This window comes from Phallusia mammillata, chromosome 8 (genome assembly GCF_965637545.1).
Source record: "Phallusia mammillata chromosome 8, kaPhaMamm4.hap1.1, whole genome shotgun sequence".
Classification (NCBI taxonomy): domain Eukaryota; kingdom Metazoa; phylum Chordata; class Ascidiacea; order Phlebobranchia; family Ascidiidae; genus Phallusia; species Phallusia mammillata.
This window is the reverse complement of record NC_137259.1, coordinates 15851598-15873291: the sequence shown is the minus strand read 5'-3', so window position 1 is coordinate 15873291 and position 21694 is coordinate 15851598. Positions and strand designations below refer to the sequence as shown.

At 36.2% G+C, this 21694-nt stretch overlaps 2 protein-coding genes and 1 long non-coding RNA gene across 8 annotated transcripts; 2 read left to right on the top strand and 1 right to left on the bottom strand.

Annotated features, from left to right (window-relative positions):
• Window positions 1-369: 369 nt before the first annotated feature.
• LOC145203851 (organic cation transporter protein-like) lies at window positions 370-5475 on the top strand. Of its 6 annotated transcripts, none has more exons than XM_080076183.1 (17): window positions 551-777; window positions 959-1066; window positions 1209-1335; window positions 1400-1503; window positions 1572-1726; window positions 2459-2583; window positions 2652-2756; window positions 2848-2934; window positions 3003-3103; window positions 3339-3421; window positions 3486-3635; window positions 3724-3832; window positions 3889-4007; window positions 4071-4206; window positions 4287-4358; window positions 4488-4593; window positions 5418-5475. In XM_080076183.1, the coding sequence occupies exons 1-16, from the start codon at window positions 632-634 to the stop codon at window positions 4573-4575; spliced, it is 1815 nt and encodes a 604-aa protein (XP_079932309.1). In that variant the 5' UTR covers window positions 551-631; the 3' UTR covers window positions 4576-4593; window positions 5418-5475. The 6 variants fall into 6 exon arrangements, with proteins under 6 accessions (XP_079932312.1, XP_079932311.1, XP_079932309.1 ...); XM_080076182.1 differs by lacking the exon at window positions 5418-5475 and adding an exon at window positions 4681-4994; XM_080076184.1 differs by lacking the exon at window positions 5418-5475 and adding an exon at window positions 4665-4994.
• A 196-nt stretch (window positions 5476-5671) lies between these two features.
• On the top strand, window positions 5672-6187 carry LOC145203859 (uncharacterized). The gene is made up of 3 exons (XR_013853407.1): window positions 5672-5735; window positions 5816-5887; window positions 6017-6187. It is a non-coding gene; the product is annotated as an uncharacterized LOC145203859 (long non-coding RNA).
• An 8742-nt stretch (window positions 6188-14929) lies between these two features.
• Window positions 14930-18815, bottom strand: LOC145205587 (organic cation/carnitine transporter 2-like). The gene is made up of 11 exons (XM_080078319.1): window positions 18633-18815; window positions 18066-18190; window positions 17757-17861; window positions 17586-17669; window positions 17429-17523; window positions 16727-16809; window positions 16510-16665; window positions 16346-16454; window positions 15727-15845; window positions 15316-15442; window positions 14930-15176 (listed from the first exon to the last, which is right to left on the bottom strand). The coding sequence occupies exons 1-11, from the start codon at window positions 18733-18735 to the stop codon at window positions 15110-15112; spliced, it is 1173 nt and encodes a 390-aa protein (XP_079934445.1). The 5' UTR covers window positions 18736-18815; the 3' UTR covers window positions 14930-15109.
• Window positions 18816-21694: the final 2879 nt, after the last annotated feature.

The window sequence follows — 21694 nt, the reverse complement described above, 5'->3', positions numbered from 1 at the left end:
GTTGCTGACACACTTGATATGTTAAGTGAGGAATTAGGCGGGAAAGGTTGGGAACGACAGGGCTAAATGTCATTTATTATAATAAACTAATTCTTTCTTTCAATCTTTAAGTTTGTGCTGCGCGACCTATGAAGGTATTACTGGTTGCTGTAGATATTGCAAGTGTGGCAGTCAGCAAACGTGCCGGAAACAATTAACGGAAGTTTCATCGGCTTTTGCCTATTTGCTTAAACCAGCAATCATGTACTCTACATATCCTAATAAGATATGTGAAACAGTTTGAAACTTCAGGGTTATTTGAAGTCGTTCAGCAGCCGAAAAACGATATATTTTACCAGCTAATAAATAGTGTTTTTTCGATAGGTAAGAAATGATCGTATTGTTTCGAGTATTGCACATTGTTAATGAAACAAAACCGCTGTGCATTCTTATCAGCCCTGCAAACATTTACCATGTTACAACCTATGTGAGCAAACAAGTTAATGCACTCACATGTAATTGCGTACGGCGTGTTAATGTTTGTCAAGTTGCTGCGAAAAAATACCACAAAGAAGTCCTCAGACCAGTCGCAGATCTATTCAAACCTGTTCTGCTCAATACAACTACTTTGGCTGTATGTTAATGCTCTAAAATGATTAGTTTCGATTCGATTTTGGCGAAAATAGGTGGGATTGGGCTATGTCAGTTTTTGGTCTGTGGATTGCTAAGTAGCCACAATTTTGTAGGCGGTTTTCATACTCTTGCGACCGTCTTTATAGCGTACGAACCAGATTACAGGTACAGTGTTTTTGTTATCAGTGGGTGCTTTAGTACATCAAGGTGCGGCCTTTGGTCTCAACATCCTAATTGTCAGTTCATACACCCGAGGAATTTACTATTTTTTTTAAAGCAAGAAAAAAAATGTGCTAATGTTGGATTTTTAACTTTCTTTTGTAGTTTACATATTCTGAAATTGCAGATGTCAAGTTCCACCGATAGACAATTCAACGGTTTATCCGAATCTTACCGAATCCGACATACTTAACTACACAACACCTTATGATGGATCATACCAGTATTGCTACAAGTAAGTGAGCATGCACAACATAGAAGTCGACTATGAAACAACCAACAATTTTTTCGGCGACAGAATTTGTCTTAAAGACACAAATGTTGTATTTCTTGAACTTATATGCTATAGCTTTGGAAACTTGTCCTTAATCATATAGATACGGATATGATTACAACACATGCGATGGGACTCTTTCCTGTGCAAACCAATCAGCCAACTCTATCCAATGCGACCAAGGTTATTGGTACGACAGAAGTATATTTACGGAAACTGTTATCACAGAGGTAAAATTCCTGTTTCACTAGCTTTGTAAACATTGCTTTAGTTAAATCATTTGCTTTTTGTCAGTTTAATCTTGTATGTCAACGAAGCTATCTTATTCCCCTCTCCACCTCGATGTATTATGTTGGAATGCTTGTTGGTTCATTCTTGTTTGGAAATGTCGCCGATAGGTTAGCATAACAGTGTTTCCTAAACCTTTTTGACGCGAAACTTTTGAATGTTTTTTTCCTTATTGCAGATACGGCCGGAAACCAACTTTTATTGTCACAACAATTTTGGCAATTGGATGTTACTTCGGGACCACATTTAGTATCTCTGTCGAAATGTATTCAGTTTTCCGGGCACTTTTAGCTGCTTTCCGCTATGGTGGTACCATTGCTACATTCGTTTACAGTAAGTCATATAAAAATTATGTCTAGTGCTTGTTACCGAATGCCACAAACATTTGCCAAAAAAGCGTTATGAAATTTATGCAAACAGTTTTTTGCAAGAATGTCAAAGTTGCTATGTTGGTACAAACGTTTCAATGTTTTGTGCTTATCCTAACTGTTTTCCGTTTAACTAAGGCTCTTGCAATTTGTAGTAATGTGTTTTTTTTTGCTTTTTGAAATGCGTACTTTTTTGCCAATGTGAACAGTTTAAAGTTTAAACTTTAAACCGACCACTTTATACATCCATGACTTTTTAAAAAAATCCGTTTTTTCAACATTTTAAATCGTGTTACCAATGCGTTTTAGAACTTGGTATGTAGAACAATTTCCCCCGGCACTATAAACGATACTATCACTGATTATCAAAATTTTCACTGTGTTGCCTGCTTTTAAAAACCATGTGCCTAACACATACTACCGACTGGTGTTGAGAATATCATATTTTGAGGCACTGTTAGCCTCGGTTAAACCGGATTCAGTTATTCCGGATCTTCGCCTAATTCGAACAAAACTCGAGGTATGAAAGATTGTAATGTGGTAAGGCTTGAACTAATCGACATCGGGTAATCCGTATCTTCGCCTGATCCGGACAATTTTTTGCTGCAAACGGGTCCGGATTAACCGCGGTTTACTGTATGTCACATCAAAATTATTGTGGTATGTCACCGTAAACACATTAAGCAATGTTGTTTAGTTATGGAAATCGTTGGGGCAAAATACAGAACGATGTTCGGAATGATATATCATATCACGTACGTATGGGGATTTATGGTACTCTCGGGTTTGGCTTACGTCTGGAGGGACTGGCATGAACTCATGGTAATTTCACATAGCATGGTCATGATTAAAAATGTTTCTATTTATTTTAACGCCTGTTTTTTTTTCAGTTTGTTATCTCGGTTCTGTCAGTACCAGTTCTTTTTGTGGCAATTGCTGTTCCTGAATCTCCGAGATGGCTTTTTGCAATGGAAAGAGAAAAACAAGGAATGAAGGTGAAATGGTTTTTGCACATACCTCGTTCGTTCGTTGCTTATGTTTTTTTAAGCTCTCATCACAAGTACGATAATGTTTTCTGTATTGTAGGTCACAAATATTTACGCAAAGTTGAACGGTGTAAAGTTAACAGATGAAGATTGGAACGAAGCAAGAAAAGCGGGAGAGGAAAAATTGGTGAAGTTATATATTTGTCATTTTTTTATTCTCGACTTTTTCTAACAAAACCATAATTTTCACCGCAGAACGAACTTTCTCAGTTGGATTCGGGGAAAAAATATTCATTTCTGGATCTTTTTAAAACACCAGGAATACGTCTTACAACATTCAAAGTCATGTTTAGTTGGTGAGGTTAATTAATGTATTCAGTGTTCACAAATTTCGATGATATGTTGAGGTCCATTTTAAGAAATTTTAGAATGCGTCCCAAACACTTACTTTGTTAATACTTTGTTATTTAGCTTTGAATTTCGGCAAAATTGTATAAAAAATAGTTGGTCAATAATTGGTTTTTTATTTGATCTCTGACGCAAGTGCAAATACTGCTTTCACAATCATTGTGTGTTGATTTGTATTTACAGGTTTGTCAATAGTTTTGTGTACTATGGAATTTCATTGAATGCCGGATCATTGGCTGGAGACATCTTTGTCAACAACACTTTAAGTAAATCTATATTAAAAATTATTTACTATTTTGAATTTATATTTTAAATTTTTTTTTCCGGTAGATGGCGTGTTTGAGTTTGCATCTTACGTATTTTGTTGGCTGACATTGGATCGAATTGGAAGGAGGCGTCTTCTTTCTGGGATGTACTTTGTTTCTGGAGTAGGACTTCTCGCAAGTGTAATAGTTAACGAATATGCCGGCGATAATCAGTGTAAGTTTGTCTGCTTGTCATTTATTTCTAAAAATCTAAAAGAATAGAACACACGAAAAACAATCTTGCATATGTTTTCTATTTTCAGCACTGATAACACTAGGTGTCGTGTTTGCGTTCATAGCTAAATTTGGAATTTCCGGAGCATTTGGGTGCATTTACAATTTCACCTCTGAACTTTACCCTACTGTAGTTAGGTGAGCATTTTATAGCTGCTCTCAAAACAAAACAAATCACTATGTAAAACTTACAGGAGCACTGGTATGGGAAACGGCTCAGTTGCTTCTCGTATTGGAGGAATTTCCGCTCCTTACGTCATATCCTTGCAAAATATTATCACGTGGTTACCGAACTCATTGTTTGGGTCATTTGGTGAGTGTCAGCATCTTTTTGCAGCTTAGACATTTTTAGCAATAAGTTGACTCTTTTTTTAAGCTGTGATTGCTGGGGTTGTCGCTCTGTCCTATCCGGAAACCAATGGAAAACCTATTATGGAAACAATTGAACAGGCTGAGATATTTTACAAGACAGGAGAAGTCGTGAATTTGAGTGAACTCGCCAACAATGCTAAGTATGTGGATATTTTATTGTTAATGAAACTGTTTGATTAATGTGATTGGGTGTCAGTTGTAACTCGTTTTGTACTGGCAGAAAAGAAAATGATTCACAACCTGTTTCTGAAAATGGGGCCGTGGATTTGGGCGAACTTAGCAGCAATTCTTCGTAAGTATTTGTTTTTTCGATTCCGAATCCAACTTAAATGTTTCCTCTGTCATGTTTTTGTCATGTTTTATTGGTGATTGTCTTTACTTAAAATTATGACTCTTTACAAACTTAGTTTTATTTTGACAGAAAAGAAAAAGAATTGCCAGTGGATTCACTTGGTTGTGACAACTTGGGTTTTAATCAACAAGAAACCGTTACAAGTGTTCAGTTTTAACAAGCTTCATGTTAGTGTGTAAGTTTTTATTACATTATTGCATTAATAAATTAATATAGTTTTTCCAAATTTGTTTTATCTGTTGCAAGAATTGATTTTTCACAGGTATAGGGAATGGATAGATTTTCCTTTCCTAGAAGAATGTTTGTTGCAATTTGTACATGTGTGTTTGTGCGTTTTTCGCGCTTGCGTTGCTGTTTGTTAATTGGTGTATCACGACCGAATAAAACTGGTTATGGCATTAAGTTTGATACACGTTCCAAGTTTACACGCATCCTCTTTATTCGACTTTGACATCGGATTCGGGTTTGACTATAGTTTGAACAGGACTATTTCAACCTGACTTCGCACTTATTTGTGTCGGCCATAATTGTGTCGTAATTCTCCCTTGCTAATAAATCCAACTTTATGGCCTAATTTGGGTTTCTTTTTAACAAAACTTCGGGTTCAGACAGAGTTTTAGACTTTTCAAAGGTTTGAGCCTTTTTACAACTCTAATGGGCCTCAATAAAGTTGAAACTGCAACCTATCTGCAGCTTATCATTTATTGGCTCTATGCTTTTACATTGATACTGTGACACTGAGCCGACTTCACTGTGGTTCCCAAGCATTTGCTTGGCCATTGTGAGCCAGTTTCATCTGCGCTCTATGCCCAGTTGTGGCATCGCACAGAATAGGTGATGCATGGGGTTGTACCCTGTTGCTCCCAACAAACTGGAGTGCCGTTGGATGGCTAGCCAATGCGGCCGATCTCTCGTCACCAGCTGCACTGATGAGACCTTATAGGCGAAACAGTGTGCACTGTCTGCAGCTTAAAACAAATCACTATGTAAAACTTACAGAAGCACTGGTATGGGAAACGGCTCAGTTGCTTCTCGTATTGGAGGAATTTCCGCTCCTTACGTCATATCCTTGCAAAATATTATCACGTGGTTACCGAACTCATTGTTTGGGTCATTTGGTGAGTGTCAGCATCTTTTTGCAGCTTAGACATTTTTAGCAATAAGTTGACTCTTTTTTTAAGCTGTGATTGCTGGGGTTATCGCTCTGTCCTATCCGGAAACCAATGGAAAACCTATTATGGAAACAATTGAGCAGGCTGAGATATTTTACAAGACAGGAGAAGTCGTGAATTTGAGTGAACTCGCCAACAATGCTAAGTATGTGGATATTTTATTGTTAATGAAACTGTTTGATTAATGTGATTGGGTGTCAGTTGTAACTCGTTTTGTACTGGCAGAAAAGAAAATGATTCACAACCTGTTTCTGAAAATGGGGCCGTGGATTTGGGCGAACTTAGCAGCAATTCTTCGTAAGTATTTGTTTTTTCGATTCCGAATCCAACTTAAATGATTCCTCTGTCATGTTTTTGTCATGTTTTATTGGTGATTGTCTTTACTTAAAATTATGACTCTTTACAAACTTAGTTTTATTTTGACAGAAAAGAAAAAGAATTGCCAGTGGATTCACTTGGTTGTGACAACTTGGGTTTTAATCAACAAGAAACCGTTACAAGTGTTCAGTTTTAACAAGCTTCATGTTAGTGTGTAAGTTTTTATTACATTATTGCATTAATAAATTAATATAGTTTTTCCAAATTTGTTTTATCTGTTGCAAGAATTGATTTTTCACAGGTATAGGGAATGGATAGATTTTCCTTTCCTAGAAGAATGTTTGTTGCAATTTGTACATGTGTGTTTGTGCGTTTTTCGCGCTTGCGTTGCTGTTTGTTAATTGGTGTATCACGACCGAATAAAACTGGTTATGGCATTAAGTTTGATACACGTTCCCAGTTTGGGTTCGGCTATAGTTTGAATAAGACTATTTCAACCTGATTTAACACTCGACCATATTTGTGTCGTAATTTTACCTTGCTAATAAATCTAACTTTATGGCGGGCTTCTTTTTTACAAAATTTTGGGTTCAGACAGAGTTTTAGACTTTTCAAAGGTTTGAGCTGTTTATAACTCTGATCGGCCTCAATAAAGTTAAAACTGCAACCTAGCAAAATTTTACTTCACGTTTATTGGCTTTCCTGAATAACTAACTTTAATGAGAATGAAAACACACCAAGTGCAGTACAAATAAAATTGCGGGACGTGTACACTCACCTTATTGACGTCACTACACCACACCGTTACATAACAAACTTTTACGCAACACATTTTGGTATACCTGTGGTTGCCATCTCTGGCGTATCTAAACCAATTACCAAACTAAGATTGCATTTTAAAGGTGTTGTACATTTTTGTAACGCTTTTCATGAAAAAACACAGACTGTAGCACCTCTTTCCAAAAATCTGTGAGTAGTGCCTTTAAATGTGTAGATTTTTGCCGTCTAATTTACTTTTTATTTACACTAAAAGCCACGTTCGTTACATTGTTTTACGCATTGTTGTGTACAGTCTATGCCAGGGCTACTCAATAAGTTTTGTCATAGGTCCAGATACAAAAAGTAAAAATCAACGAGGTCCGGGCATCTGTCAGTAATGCAAATGCAATATGTCTTAGTCATTTTTGGTTCTAACTAATCGCGGTCATACATAAAACAAACAATGGCCGTTTTGTTAACTGTTCAGTGAAATAATGGACCATTTTTTCGTCACAGTTGCACAATCTGACCTCACTTAAGATAATCCACCCAAAAATCGCAATGCGAACCCCAGTTTAAACACTGCTGCTACATTTCAATGATTAAGTAATTACCATACAATTGATAGTGTATGTAGCCGTAATAAAAAGATGGTTGAGGTCCACATCCAACGCCTCAGAGGTCCGGATGTGGACTGCGGTCCGCCATTTGAGTAACCCTGGTCAATGCACTACTATGTAACATGCTTTTCAAAACGTGTTGTTTATTTGTATTTTGTTGCCTTTAGAACTGTGCGCGCAATGGTACAATAGGCAAGTGTGCCATTCTTTATACGAGACCAAAATCTATCTGCTTTTTCACACGGCGCGTTGATTAAGATTGCAGAACGCTTTTTGCTGCAGGCATAGCAGTCGTACGAGTAACTTGCTTTTTTCGTTCCGTTATTTTCAGTGCGTTTTGCAGTTATCGAGCCTACACAAGCTCAATGGAACATCTGTACTTAGCTGTTGGCTGTCCTTAACTGTAGCTGAATGCTATAAATACAATGATACTTCAATAAGTTTTGTTTATTTAACTATGCTTTATCAATTTATAGTTGAGGTGTTATTCGTTTTGCTCATAAATAAGTTCGATTTCGATCAAGTCAGTACAGACTCTAAAGTTTTTAAGAGTTTCAAAGGCTAGTAATCAGCTAATAAGTGTTTTATTGCTGTTTCAAAATCAGTGCATTTATTTTCAGCTTAACTCGTATGTTTGAATTGTTTGCCTGTTCCAACATGGGTGTCATTATCCGAATGCAACATATTCAACTGCATACCTCCATAAAGCGAACAATTGGAACACGAAAGTTATTCTGGTTTGTCGAAAGTAAGTTAATCCGATTTATTTAATAATGAAACTGCAGATAGTTGTTTTTGCTGTTACTTTATGTCCAGCATGTCAAGTTTTTGTCGTTTTATTTATTTTGATTAGGTTTTATTGGGTGTATGTGTAGTTATGGTTTAGCGTTTAAATGTAACCAGCAAACATACGTATTTTACTGTAGGCAAGGTTATCACTAGATGATGCGTTGGCGTAATTTAAAATTTCCGAATCACAAAAAGCCATTAACTGGGAATGGTTTTTTTTCGAACGTATGGCGTATTGCGCATCGCGAATCAGGCAAAATCCGCTACCTGATCGCATCGTGCGTGATAAGCAAACTTTTAACATGTAAAATCTAAAATCTAAAAGCACTCAAGTGCATAGGTGAAACAACGAGTCAATATTTGTCAAGTTGCTGCGTAAAAATACTTCAAACAAAGCACCACGCCAGTTGCATAAGTATTTAAACAAGTTCAGTTCATTGCAACTTTGTGGATTAAGCTAAAAGTTAAAGTTGAAAATGATCAGATTCGATTCGATTTTGGCAAAAATAGGCGAAATTGGACCCTCCCAGTTTCTCATTTGTGTTTTGATCAGCACTCACGCATTTGCGAGTGGTTTTCAACTTCTTGCGACTGTGTTTATAGCTTACGAGCCAGATTACAGGTACAGTGTGATTTTGAAGGATTATATTCAGACAATTGCTGTTATCATAATCGGCAAAAAGCTAACTGTATTCATTACATGCAAGCTCCTTTACTTACTTTTAACAAGGGTTTTTGATATTTTAACACAATCAAATGTATTTTGCTGATATTGTCCTAGGTTTTACATCTAAACTTGGAATTAATGGTAGTAACTTACTTATTTTGAAATTGCAGATGTCAAGTTCCACCGATAGACAATGCAACGGTTTATCCGAATCTAACCGAATCCGACATACTTAACTACACCACACCTTATGACGAGTCCTACCAGTATTGCTACAAGTAAGTGCAAAAAACAAACGCTTTTGATCGAAACTTGGTTCTCCTGAAGTTTGACCTCGAATGACCCAGCGGTTCACCAAAATGTAAAATTTTTAAAACGGCTGCACTGAAAAAAAGTACATGATCTATAAGTTTCATGCTTTGTTGGTTGGTGCAATTATGCAATATAAGGTATTCTAAATAATTTTGTAACTTTTAATTTGATTCACCAATATTTCACCCCTTTAAACCCGAAATAATCGGTTTTCGTTTTTCCAGTCCTTTAGGTCAGAAATGTGGGCCTGTTGTATGTGCTAAAATGAAAAAAAAATGTTTAAAAAATGTTTGCAGTGAGTTACTCAGTAAGTGTTCAAAATTTTGGCTCAATAGCCAAATGGTTACCATTACAGCCCATAATATGTGTACACTGGAATGCCCAAGGGAGTAATTTACTGGTTTACAAATAAGGCGATTTAGTGCATAGCGGAAGATCTCTGCTTGACACGTGGACAGGCGTTTTACTATGCAGAGAACTATATGTTTTCATTGGTTTCCCGGATTTTTTCTGATTGGTACTTAAAAGCACAATTTAAAGGTGGTTTAAGCGTACAAGTATGGTTTGCAGATACGGGTATGGTTACACCACATGTGATGGAACTCTTTCCTGTGTAAACCAATCTGCCAAACCGATCGAATGCGACCAAGGTTATTGGTACGACAGGAGTATATTTACGAAAACAGTTGTCACAGAGGTAAGTTTCCGTTCTGTAGCTTTGCAAACATTCCTTGTATGTTGTATTACATGTTTATGTGTGGTTCAGTTTAACCTTGTATGCCATCGAAGCTATCTTATTCCCCTCTCCACATCGATGTATTATGTTGGAATGCTCGTTGGTTCATTCTTGTTTGGAAATATTGCTGACAGGTAAGTACACAACCAACAATACTTCAAAATAACAATTTACTAATTCGACGCAGTTTTTTCTTGAAAATATATAATTTTATCAGTGTATAGATTTGAAAATGCCAAAACGAAAGTTTAAAAAAACCTTTTATTTTACGTCTATTTGGGCCGTTATTTTCACCATTAAACCTTTTATTTTTTTCTAAAGGTTAAAAAACCCTTTATTTTTTATTTTTTTCTATTCTTATTAATTTTGCCTGTACATACAAAAAATGTGAAATACCGATTAAATTGTTTGAAATCGAACTTGTACAAATTTATTTATGCAATTCCTTTTTGGGGCATTTTAAGTTTGATTAGGTTTTCAAGATTTACCACGAACGTTTTATTTATTGCAGATATGGCCGCAAACCGACCTTTATATTTACAACAACTTGTGCAATTGGCAGCTCCTTCGGGTTAGCATTTAGTACCTCTGTGGAAATGTATTGTGTTTTCCGGGCACTTTTAGCTGCATTTAGCTTTGGTGCTACTCTTTCTACATTCGTTTACAGTAAGTTTCCTCATATAAGTTTAGTTTTGGTCAATGGTAAGATTCAAATTTTTTGTCTGCTGGTTCACAAAAGTCATTTTTTAGTAATGCTATCCTGTTCGCTGATCTCATAAATGTTTATAAGAAGGTTCTATGGCACTGGTGCGAACCGGCAGAATCCCACCGCTGGTTTTGGTTTCCCAAAACCTCAGATGTGTTTGCCTATCTCGTGTCTTGAACTTGCTACTAAATACTCCCAACATTTTGTTTGTACATTTGCCAGAAAAACGTTAGATAGTTTATGAAGACACTAACAAGCTGTAATCACGTAGAGGCCTTTATATTAATGCTTTAGCGTTTTTGCTTATCCGTACTATATAGATTTTGTATCAAAGACTTTTATAGTTTTTTTATAACTTAAATGTTTCTTTAATTTTTGGTCACGTCATGGTTTTGCTAACCAATAAACCAACTAGACAAAGATGGCGTTGTTTGTGAAAAATACATTACAGTAGTGTTTTAGCATAGCATTTGCTCGCCATAGTAACCTTTACATATTATGCACTTTTGTTTAGTGTTGGAAATCGTTGGGGCAAAGTACCGAAATGCGTTTGGGCAGATTTGTCACATCATGTACGTTTGGGGATTCATGGTACTTTCTGGTTTAGCTTACGTCTGGAGGGACTGGCATAAGTTAATGGTGAGTTAGCATAATCTGGTCGTGGTAAAAAAAATAATTGACCCACACTCATAAACGGTGTCAAAAATTACCTCTTTTTTGATAATCTTTATTGTTTTAGTTTGTGATTTCTGTTCTATCTATACCAGTTCTGTTAGCGGCAATTGTTATCCCTGAATCTCCAAGATGGCTCTTCGCAATGAAAAGAGAAAAACAAGGAATAAAGGTGAAATTATTTTTTGCACCTACCTCGTTCGTTCGTTCTTACGTTTTTTTAAACCTTTTTTCAGTGGTGAGATTCAGCCGGTTCGCACTGGTTCTTTAGAACCGTCTCACGAAATTTTATGAGATCAGCGAACCGGTTAGCATTACTGGTTACTGTCAATAGACTTTTTGTAACAGAACCGGCTAAAAAATGTGACTTTTGTGATAGAAACGGCTGACAAAAAATTTCAATCCCACCACTGTATTTTTTTACATTTTTAAACCTCACATCACAAGTACGACCTTTGTTCTATGTAATTTAGGTCACCAATCGCTTCGCTAAACTAAACGGTGTAAAGTTAACTGAGGAAGACTGGGAAGAAGCTAGAAAGGCTGGAGAAGAAAAAATGGTGGAGTCAAATATTTGCCATTTTAATGTTGTCGTGTTTTTAAGAACTCTGATTTTCACTATAGAACAACATTTCTTTGCTGGATTCAGAAAGAAAGTATTCATTTCTGGATCTCTTTAAAACTCAAGGAATGCGCCTTACAACATTCAAAGTCATGTTCAGTTGGTAAGGGTAATGAATTTATTCGGAGCTGACATTTTATAAAGCTATGTTCAGGAATATAAATCTAAAATCAAAAAAAGTCTTACAAATCAATAAAAATTGTACAAATTTACAATGTTATTATGACTGTATTATTACAACTTTGCAGTTTAACAATAAATGTGTTACGACGTTTTTTTGTTACGATTTCTATAGTGTAACTACAAGTGAGTGCAAGTAAAAACTACCAGTAAAACATTTTGATTTGTACTTGAAGGTTTGTCGCTAGCGTTGTGTACTACGGAATCTCATTAAACGCTGGATCATTGGCAGGAGACATCTTTGTCAACAACGTGTTAAGTAAATTTTAATTTATTCTGTTTTTAAATTCCTGTTTTAACTTTAAATTTCCGGTAGATGGCGTGTTTGAGTTTGCCGCTTATGTGTTTTGTTGGTTAACAAGTGATCGATTTGGACGGAGAATTCTTCTATCCGCAATGTTCTTTGTTTCTGGAGTAGGACTCCTTGCAAGTGTTATAGTGAACCAATATGCCGGCGACAATCAGTGTAAATATTCTAGTTACGTTTAGAGACCTGACCAGTAATTTTCATATGTTTTCTATTTACAGCATTAGTAACACTAGGTGTCGTGTTTGCATTCATTGCCAAATTTGGAATTTCTGGAGCATTTGGGGTCATTTACAATTCCACCACTGAACTTTACCCTACTGTAGTTAGGTAAAAGATTCTTGAATTACAGTAATATATAACCTGTCTATTTAATACTTGTAGAAGCACTGCTATGGGAATAGGCTCCGTGGCTTCTCGTATTGGAGGAATTTCTGCCCCTTACGCCATATCCTTGCAAAATATTATCACGTGGTTACCGAACTCATTGTTTGGGTCATTAGGTGAGTGCAGGCGTTGCATTATTATCCTGTTCAGTACTTTTTAATTCACAATTAAAGGAAATCTATTATAAAGGTATGATTGCTGGAGTAACAGCTCTTACTTTTCCGGAGACCAGCGGCAAACCTTCAATAGAAACAATTGAACAGGCTGAGATATTTTACAAGACAGGGGAAGTCGTTAGTTTAAGCAAACTCGCCAACAATGCCAAGTATGCTGTGGACATTTATTGTTACCGAAAATTTTTATTCAATGCTGTTATAGGTATTAGTTTTACTCCATTTTCTTTTGACAGAACAAATGATTTGCAACCTAATTCTGTAACTGGATTTGTTGATTTGGGCAAACTTAGAAGCAATTCTTCGTAAGTAACTGTTAATATCGTTTCCGAATCATATCGTTTTCAAAATTTTCGTAATTGGCCTTATGCTTCAAGTTATCACTCTCTACAAACTTTTTTTGTTCTGACAGAAAAGAAAAAGAATTGCCAGTAGATGCCGGCGGGTGCGACAACCAAGGCTTTGATCTACAAGAAACTGTCAGAGGCGCACAGTTTTGATAAGCTTAATGTAATTAGGTAAGTTATAAATATAATGATTTAAATAAGCAACATTTTTTCGAAATCTGCTTGATTTGTTGTCACAAGAACTGGATTTTTTCATGTTAGACTATTAGATTGATTTGTTTCCAAGAAGATCTTTTACTTTCCTAGAAGAGTGCGTTTCACGCTTACGTTGCTGACTGCGTAATCAATGTACCGTGCACTCTTCAATAAAACTCCGACGCAGAATTGAAAGTCGGGCCGGGCTTTTAGGGCCAGCTTCGGGCTTAGGTTTCTTCAAAAAACAAAAACGGGCCTGTTACGGACCTGACTTTACACTCTGTGTTAGTATTTTTGAATAAATACATTTTTTTAGCTTTTGGGGCTCTAAAAGAAATCTTTACAGTTTAAAACTAAATGCGACATAATTTGGCATTATATGTCAATCAACATAAAAAATTCTTCTTGTATGAAAACCGAAGCTGATGAACTGGTTTCAGTGGATGAGTCTAAACCAGTGTGTCTCGATTTTTTTTCTTTCGTGGCCCATATTCGTTGTACAAAAATTCTGTGGTCCAGTAAATTTTATCAAACAAAAAATAAATAAATAAAATAGAATAAAAACAGGAGAACATATTTCAAAACAAAAAAACAGCAAAATTTATAGAAATAAAATTCTTTTTAAAAAATCTTTATAAAATTGGTCTGTGGCCCACCTCAAAATGTTTCCATGGCTTACTGGTTGAGAACCGCTTGTCTAAATCGTCATCAAATTTGATTTTCTATTCAGTTGGGCGTTTTAAAATAAACTAACCTTTATAAGGTGGCGATGCATCAAATGCTTGACAAACACTGTACGCAGACTAACAAAAAAGAAGTCATTGATTTAACTGAACTTAAACTGTTTTGCCTTGGTGGTAAAGATTAAACATTTTTGTAGCAGTCCTTGCATATGGCCGTGTTGCCTAGTTCGAACACATGACTTATATCAGCTGAAAACGTTTTTATTGCTATGGTTTTATCATTAACTTTTTGTCATTTTTCAGAATGTTTGATCCATTTTTAAGGGGAAACATTTTTGTGTGAAATGTAAGTCATGAAATCCAATGATGTTCTCTTGTTCATTTCAATCTATTGGCTTGGCTTGAAGTTGAACTGGATATTTTTGACCCAATTTTACCAGTATGCTTTTGATTTTTCATGTACACATCCTTAAAATGTATTTTGCAAAAATTATATTAGGGCATTATTCTTTTATGCGTATCCATTGTAATGTTTTGTTTACATTTTCTTCAATAAAATTTATTTGCCGTTGCTTTCCTTTAATTTTTATGCTTGAGTGATTTTGTACAAGTTTTGTAAAGGACATACATTAATCTGTCTGTCTGTTAGGTAAATGTCTAGATTTTTCTTTTTGCTGTTTGAAAAACATCTCTTGAATGCAGGATTCAAGTTTTTAACCATGTTGTAACTTCTAAATCACGGCAATAAGGTGAGGAAACGACATTTTAAGTTTTTTATACAGCTATAGATTGCAAGGGCCACGAAAAAATACAGTTTTAATACAGCCATAAGTGTGCTTTTGATATATTACAAAACAGTCTAAACGCAAACGAAGTCGGTGCAACCATCGAAATTATCTTTTGTAGTTTCTCTTAATTGATTTGCTTTGGGCAACAATTTTGTTTGCTTACTAATATATTATATTTGCAACATAGTCCGCATGTTGAAGGCTTGTATGGTATAGCGACATAGATAAATACAATTGGCTTGCACTACAAATACGGCCTTATTCATTCGTTAAATCCAACGGATCGTTGAGCAACACTGATTCGTAATTCTTAAGATTGGAATTTCTGCAAAACAAAACAGCTGCTATTAACAATTAATTCAACTATTTTTTATTTCGAACAGTTGAGACTAGATTACATCGTAAAACACAAGAAAAAGTGGCCTGTGGAATTACTACAAAAGAACGTAGCCCATTCCACTTACGTCTGTGTTGTGGAGAGTACTGTGGATTGGCCTGTATTGTAAAATACTTCTGCCTTAACCATTGTTTCCATCATTGGAACATTGTAAGTCTCCGGAACGTACAGCGCAACAACGCCAGCAAAAAACGCTGAAAAAACGTCGGAAAACTATGAAATTAACAGATTGAATACAAATTGAAAAAAATGTTTCAACCAAAAAAATAACTTTATTTAAAAATTTTCGCAAAAATACCAGTCTCAACACAAAACTTTTCTTAAAACAAAACCCAGTTTTAATATCTGTCGGCTGTTACATTTATCCAATCGCATCCCCTTGTGCATATATTTATCATTTACTTCCATACAATCACACCTGTGCAAATATTGTCTACCCATGGGCTCTGTTACTAACTCATAAAGTGTAAATACTTACCTGCGACAGCAAAAATCACGTTAGGAAGCCACCTCACGTATTCCTGCAAATAAATAACGTAAGGAGCGATGATACCACCAATTCTGGCGAAAAGAGATCCAGTCGCTAGACCGTTTGCTCTGCAGTAAACAACAATAAAAGTGACGCGTGTTAAATAGTATATTAAATAGCGCTGTTGGGTAACTCGCTTGTGGGTGAAATGCGTGAAACCTATTACCTTAACAGAAACTTGGCCGAATGGCCTTGCGCGCCTGACCCACATACAGACATAAAAAAAACCTTGGTCGGGATTCGTCCCCGGGAGTGTCCTGGGTTCGAACCCCGTATACAGTGGTGCAAATGAGATTAGTGTAATGTTAGCCCCGTTTAAACCCAACCCAAAAAGTCCGACCTGGCCTACACCTATGTTTTACCCTGATTATCTCTGTTTGCATCTGAAGTAGAGCGTTAAGGGAATTGGGTATTTCAAAGTTTGTAAAGGGGCCCGAAATTCGAGCCCGAACCCTAAGGTTTAATTGTCAGGCCTAAAAAAAGTGCACAATATTGCTGGTGGGATTTGTTCTATTATGCTCAGAGATTATACGATTTACTTCGAAGCATATACGGTTTAAAAACATACCTGATTACTGTTGGATAAACTTCAGTTGTTATGTAATAAACCGCTGAAAATGATGCTGAAATTCCAAACTTGGAGACAAACGCCATCACGGTGCCAAAGGTTTGAAGCGCTAAAATAGTTACGTTAATGTAGCAAGGTTTTTGTGTCGATGGGAACTGCATTACCTTTATTACTGTCACCAAACTCTTTGCAGATGGTACTTGCCACTAAACTGCCACAAGCAAGAAATAGCATTGAGCTCTCGGTGAGCCGCCGGCCAAAGAGTTTTGTTTGCATCAGGAAGAAAATTAAAATGTTTGCTGCAATTTCAAGGACGCCATCTAGCGGAGAAAAATGTTAATATGTGTCAAATTGCTACAATGCAGATTTTTTTTATCTTACTTAGGCTGTTGTTGACGAATATGTTGCCATCCAGCGCTCCAGCGTTAAGGGAAATGCCGTAATATACGCAACTGTTTACAAACCTTTGAGGAACACAAAAAATCAAACAAATGTAACGTTTAAGGCCCACTAAATATGGTTTTTAAAGGCAGGTTGATAAAAAACATTCCACTGCAAGCATGCGAGTTCAACACAATGTAAAAGGTTTACATTACAACAATTTTGTGAGCTGAACAGTTCAGAGTTCTGTAAACGGGACTGAAACTGGAGCCCGAACCCGAATCGTTTCTGGGAAGCCCATTTAGTCTCGAAAGTTTGATTGACAGGCCTGTACACTGAAGCCTCAGAAAAGACAACCAACTCAATAGACAGTTGGTCCTGAACAGGGCGTTTTAGGACTGTTTGACATTAGGTCAAGTCCAGCAACTGGCTACTTAGCTAGTTAAATTTATTCAACTAAATACTGATACAGAGCGTAAAGCTTTTTTAAGAAACCTATAAGCCTGAACCCGGGCCGAACCCAGGCGGACCCAGTCAGGACCCGGCCCGAAAAACCCGGCCCGACTTGCAACTCTGAAACAGTTACCCAGCAGTAAATAATTTATCTTTATCCAGTAAAACAATAATCTCCATGTTTCAAACTCGACCAATTTGCTATAACGAATAAAAGACAATAGTTACTCTAAAACAGAACCAACGCACCAGCAAAACGTAATTTTGAATGTAAGACGTCGAATGGACGCCGTTCGGTAAAGATCCATAATGGTGTAGGATTTTTGGTGATTTTCGAAACCCACCTTTAAAATTTACATGTCTATAAAAAGAATTAACGTTTAACATGCATTTTTAATTTACGAACCGAATTTTCTTCTGCTATTTTGGCTTCTTGGAAGTCGGATTCCGTTATTTTCTTCCGATTTATTCTGGCTATCAGTTTTACCACCTGCAATGGAGTTTGGAATTAAACTATTTGCCTAAATGTGTAGTTTAAATTGGCAGTGTATAATAATTTATTAATTTTGTTTGCCACCTTTTTTCCTTCCTCGTTTTTGCCCTTTGCCAATAGCCATCTAGGTGATTCTGGTATGATGGCAATCGACAGAATAAAGGGAATGCCAATCACAGTGCAGACCAACTGCAAACCAAATACAGTTTGATTATAAAGAAACATACACGAAAAACAATATTTCAGTGAAGTTTAAAAATCAGAGAAGCTAAAGAGGTGGTAAATTTTGAAATCGCTGTTATAGCTACATCGTTTCTTGAAAGCGTTATGTTATGCTAGAATCTGTGAATAAATCACTTAATAACATAAAGGTTGCAATTATTAATTTTTTACATAAATTTTTCGCCAAGCTTTGTACATTGCTGCAACTCCACCCAAAATCATGTAACCGTACGAAAAGAAAAGCCCATAGGATGTTCCGAATGCGATTCTCCATTTTGCTTCAACTATTTCAACAACTGTAAAAAGTGCTTTGTGTCAAAATGCTTTTACCATCAGTGTTTTTTCAATCATGCAACAGGGAATAATGGGAAAGATCATCCTTTAAGAAATTGCTACCCTTTAAGTCACATGCATACACTGTATAACTGTTTGTAATTTGTAACAATATTGTATTTTAATGTAGTTAATGGCATTAATGAACATTTTACTTTTTAAATATGAATTGTTGTTGTTGCAATGTTACACTGTAACAAATGTTTCGATAGTGCGTCTCTCGACTTGCTTAAGAAAGTTTGGTTTTGGTCCTCAAAGTTGTTTGAGTTGGACACTCCTAGTTTAGTGCAATGATTTTTTAATCATTCATCACAACACTGGTTAAATGAAAGAAATGATTTTACCGACAAGTGTACAAAGCATTAACGCTACAACAAATTAACATTGAAATCTTTAATGATTTACCGTAAACAAAAGCGGCAATAGTGGATGCATAAGTGAAAACTCCAGTCAAAGTTCGAAACACTATGAACATCTCAATATTAACACTGTATGTGACACCGAACATACAAGCAATTGCGAGGACGTATGTACTTAGCAGCGTTGGCTTCCGTCCGATTCTATTCACAAATGACGAACTTGTTACAGGTGTGTTTATACACAGTAAAACAAAAATTAGCAAAAGTTTTTATAGGCAAGCAGTTTGTTGTTGTAATTGTTTCCAACTTTACGAACTTGATTTATAAAGCATGAGACTAAGAGTTGTAAACGGACTAAAAATTGAAGAAACCCGGCCCGAACCCGAATCGTTTTTAAGAAGCCTGTTTTGACCCGAAACTTTGATTGACAGGTCAATACATTGAACCCTCAGAAAAGACCAAGACAACATACACAATAGACAATTGGTCTTGAACAAGGCCCTTCAGGGCTGTTTAATATTAGGCCAGGCCCAGCAACTGGCTACTTAGCTAGTTAAATTTATTCAAAAAATACTGACACAGAGTCGAGGCCATTTTTGGAAGAAATCTAAGCCCGAACCCGGCCCGAAAAGCCCGGCAACAATCCCACAATAAAGGAAGTTAAACTACATGTTGCAATACTGTTGTGAAGAAGCTGGAAAAGCGGCATTCAGCTAGCTTTACTGGTAAAAAATAATAAACGAAATAATTGCCTGTCTGATACGGCTCCAAACACTACAGAAGCAACTAACATTCCCACGTAGTACATAGAAGACGACAAAGGATTGAGGAATGCTCGGTCACACACTAAATCAAACTGTAAAGAGCAACATTTTTGCTATTTTGCAGATTTTTTGGTCCCGTTTTCTTATGTTGTGGTAAACCGATAAAAAAAAATTGAAAACTTTTAGAAACTAATCTAAGTTACAGCAATAATTTTAAAAAATCCACTTTAGAAATTTTTCTATTCGCGTTTTCTTCATGACTGTATTAACTTTAGGAGCTATACCTCCGTAACAATTGTATTTTTCAATATGTTCTTGTCGTAGGAATAGCCACGGTCGCATGGGATGATCGGCGCTGACATGTTGCAACCTACTGTACTGGTGTTGCAAGAATTCAGATCATATCCGTACCTATAGAATCGGAAAATACGATATTTATAAGCCGAAAAATTTATAGATGTTCGATACCTAGAACATGTTTGATATTTTCCAGTGACAGAATCCATTGGTGTTGTTAAGTTAAGGATCTCTTTTTTGCTCGATTGTAAGTCGTCGATGGGAGGAACGCGGCATCTAACAAATTGGAATTTCGGCAATTTTTAAGATAACACGGAGTCTAAATGTTTTATATAAGGGCTTTTAATCCGTCTCGTATCCTTTACCTCTTTGAAAACAGAAATTTAACCCCAAGCAAATCAATACCAAAAAAATGCGGCAAAAGGAATCTAGGTGCGTTTCTTGTTGGTCACGCATCTTTTACCAGCATATCTTTTACCCGAATCTAAATAATATTTTTTTTGTCTTTTTCGAAATGTCAAACCTATACGCTTCCTTATATCTACCACTTTTGAAAAACCTCTGATTCGTACAAAATTACAAACTGCAACGTTGGAACTCAGTTTGTTATGTGACTGGTCTTTAGCAATAAACGTCTATGTTTTTGCTTTTAAAAAGTAGCAACGTTTTCGCAAAATAGACAATATACATGTAATTCGGTTAAATGTGGAATTCATACACTTGAATTTATTTTATTTTATGGCGTTAACACACCTGAAATCGGGGCTAACTCCAACGAATACAGCAGCAAGCGAATTAAAACCCATCAGGGCATGGCTAGGACCAATCATTAGCACAGCAAGCACTTGTGCCCAGCAATGCCCGCCCACTGTGCTAAGCAGCAATTCAAAACTAATCATTTCTACAACACGAATAAGTCTTCTAAAACAAGAAAAATATTATAGTGATTTCAATTGATTTTTTTCCAATTTTTTGCTCATATGATGCATTCTTTTTCAGTTTTTTTCTTACGAAGTGTTGAAAGAAATATGCTTGGGTACGTGTTGGATTGTTAAAACTGTTTCTAGACTTTTTAGCTGCTATAGTTAAAACCAGTGGTGGGATCAGCTGGTTCGCACTGGTTCTATAGAACCGCCTAACGAAATTTTATGAAATCAGCGAACCGGTTAGCATTAATTACCAGTTACTGTCAATCGGCTTTTTGTAACAGAACCGGCTGAAAACTACGACTTTTGTGATACAACCGGCTGACAAAAGCGCCACTGATCAAAACGTATCACTTTTTAAACCAATTGTGTGCCCTATTGCCGTGTTGTACACCCCGTTTTAAAGTTTCAAAACCCTGCAAAATCCGCCCATATCGAAAGACAAGACTATATCTCACTCCTGGTTAGGTCAATGGTACCAAAATTTCTATCAATTTTACCTTTAAACCCTTTGGCCACATATCTTAAAGCAGAAAACACAGTAGCCTACTAATACCGCGAGTAACTCTAAATAGTCAAGTTGCCATGCTATATATGCATGCTATATATTGTGTGTATAATTACGTAAGATGCAATTCTTTCCTATGAAAAACTTGTAGTTACATATTTGCTGACATAATGCCCACAATGTACCTATACGTCATTATTTAAAAGATTTGCAGGTTTTAAAATATTTCTGCGCCAAATGCAATCTAAGATACCCCCTGCGGGCTGCGGTGTACTAGAATTTTTAAGAAATTCTGGTTACATTCTTCGACGCAATTCCACATTTGCAGAATTCGATGATGTCAGCAATTTGTCAGAAAAGCGTTTTCTTGTCTGAAGCAGAGCTTGCGACAACCGGAGGAAATCCTAAACGTTGTATAACACCGCAGCAATCGGCAAATACCATTGTTTTTGCAACAAAATCACTTTGAATTGCTTTTGGTTTTTAAAACAAAGGCGTTAAAAAATCTCTTTGTAATGTCTCTGCTTAAAATAACGTTTATAAATATATTCTAAATGTTCAAAAAAACATATTTTCAATAGGTACAGAAATCAAACTGAAAAACTGCAACCAG

What these genes read in the sequence shown, in the direction of transcription:
- LOC145203851 (XM_080076183.1), top strand. Translation starts at nt 632, where the DNA reads ATGATTAGTTTCGATTCGATTTTGGCGAAAATAGGTGGGATTGGGCTA. An exon ending in TCATACCAGTATTGCTACAA is followed by an intron (nt 1,067 to 1,208) that starts GTAAGTGAGCAT and finishes TTAATCATATAG; the next exon opens with ATACGGATATGATTACAACA. An exon ending in CATTGCTACATTCGTTTACA is followed by an intron (nt 1,727 to 2,458) that starts GTAAGTCATATA and finishes AATGTTGTTTAG; the next exon opens with TTATGGAAATCGTTGGGGCA.
- LOC145205587 (XM_080078319.1), bottom strand. Translation starts at nt 18,735, where the DNA reads ATGTTCGGTGTCACATACAGTGTTAATATTGAGATGTTCATAGTGTTT. An exon ending in TTCAAAATTACGTTTTGCTG is followed by an intron (nt 16,810 to 17,428) that starts GTGCGTTGGTTC and finishes TGTTCCTCAAAG; the next exon opens with GTTTGTAAACAGTTGCGTAT. An exon ending in GTTTGGTGACAGTAATAAAG is followed by an intron (nt 16,455 to 16,509) that starts GTAATGCAGTTC and finishes TAACTATTTTAG; the next exon opens with CGCTTCAAACCTTTGGCACC.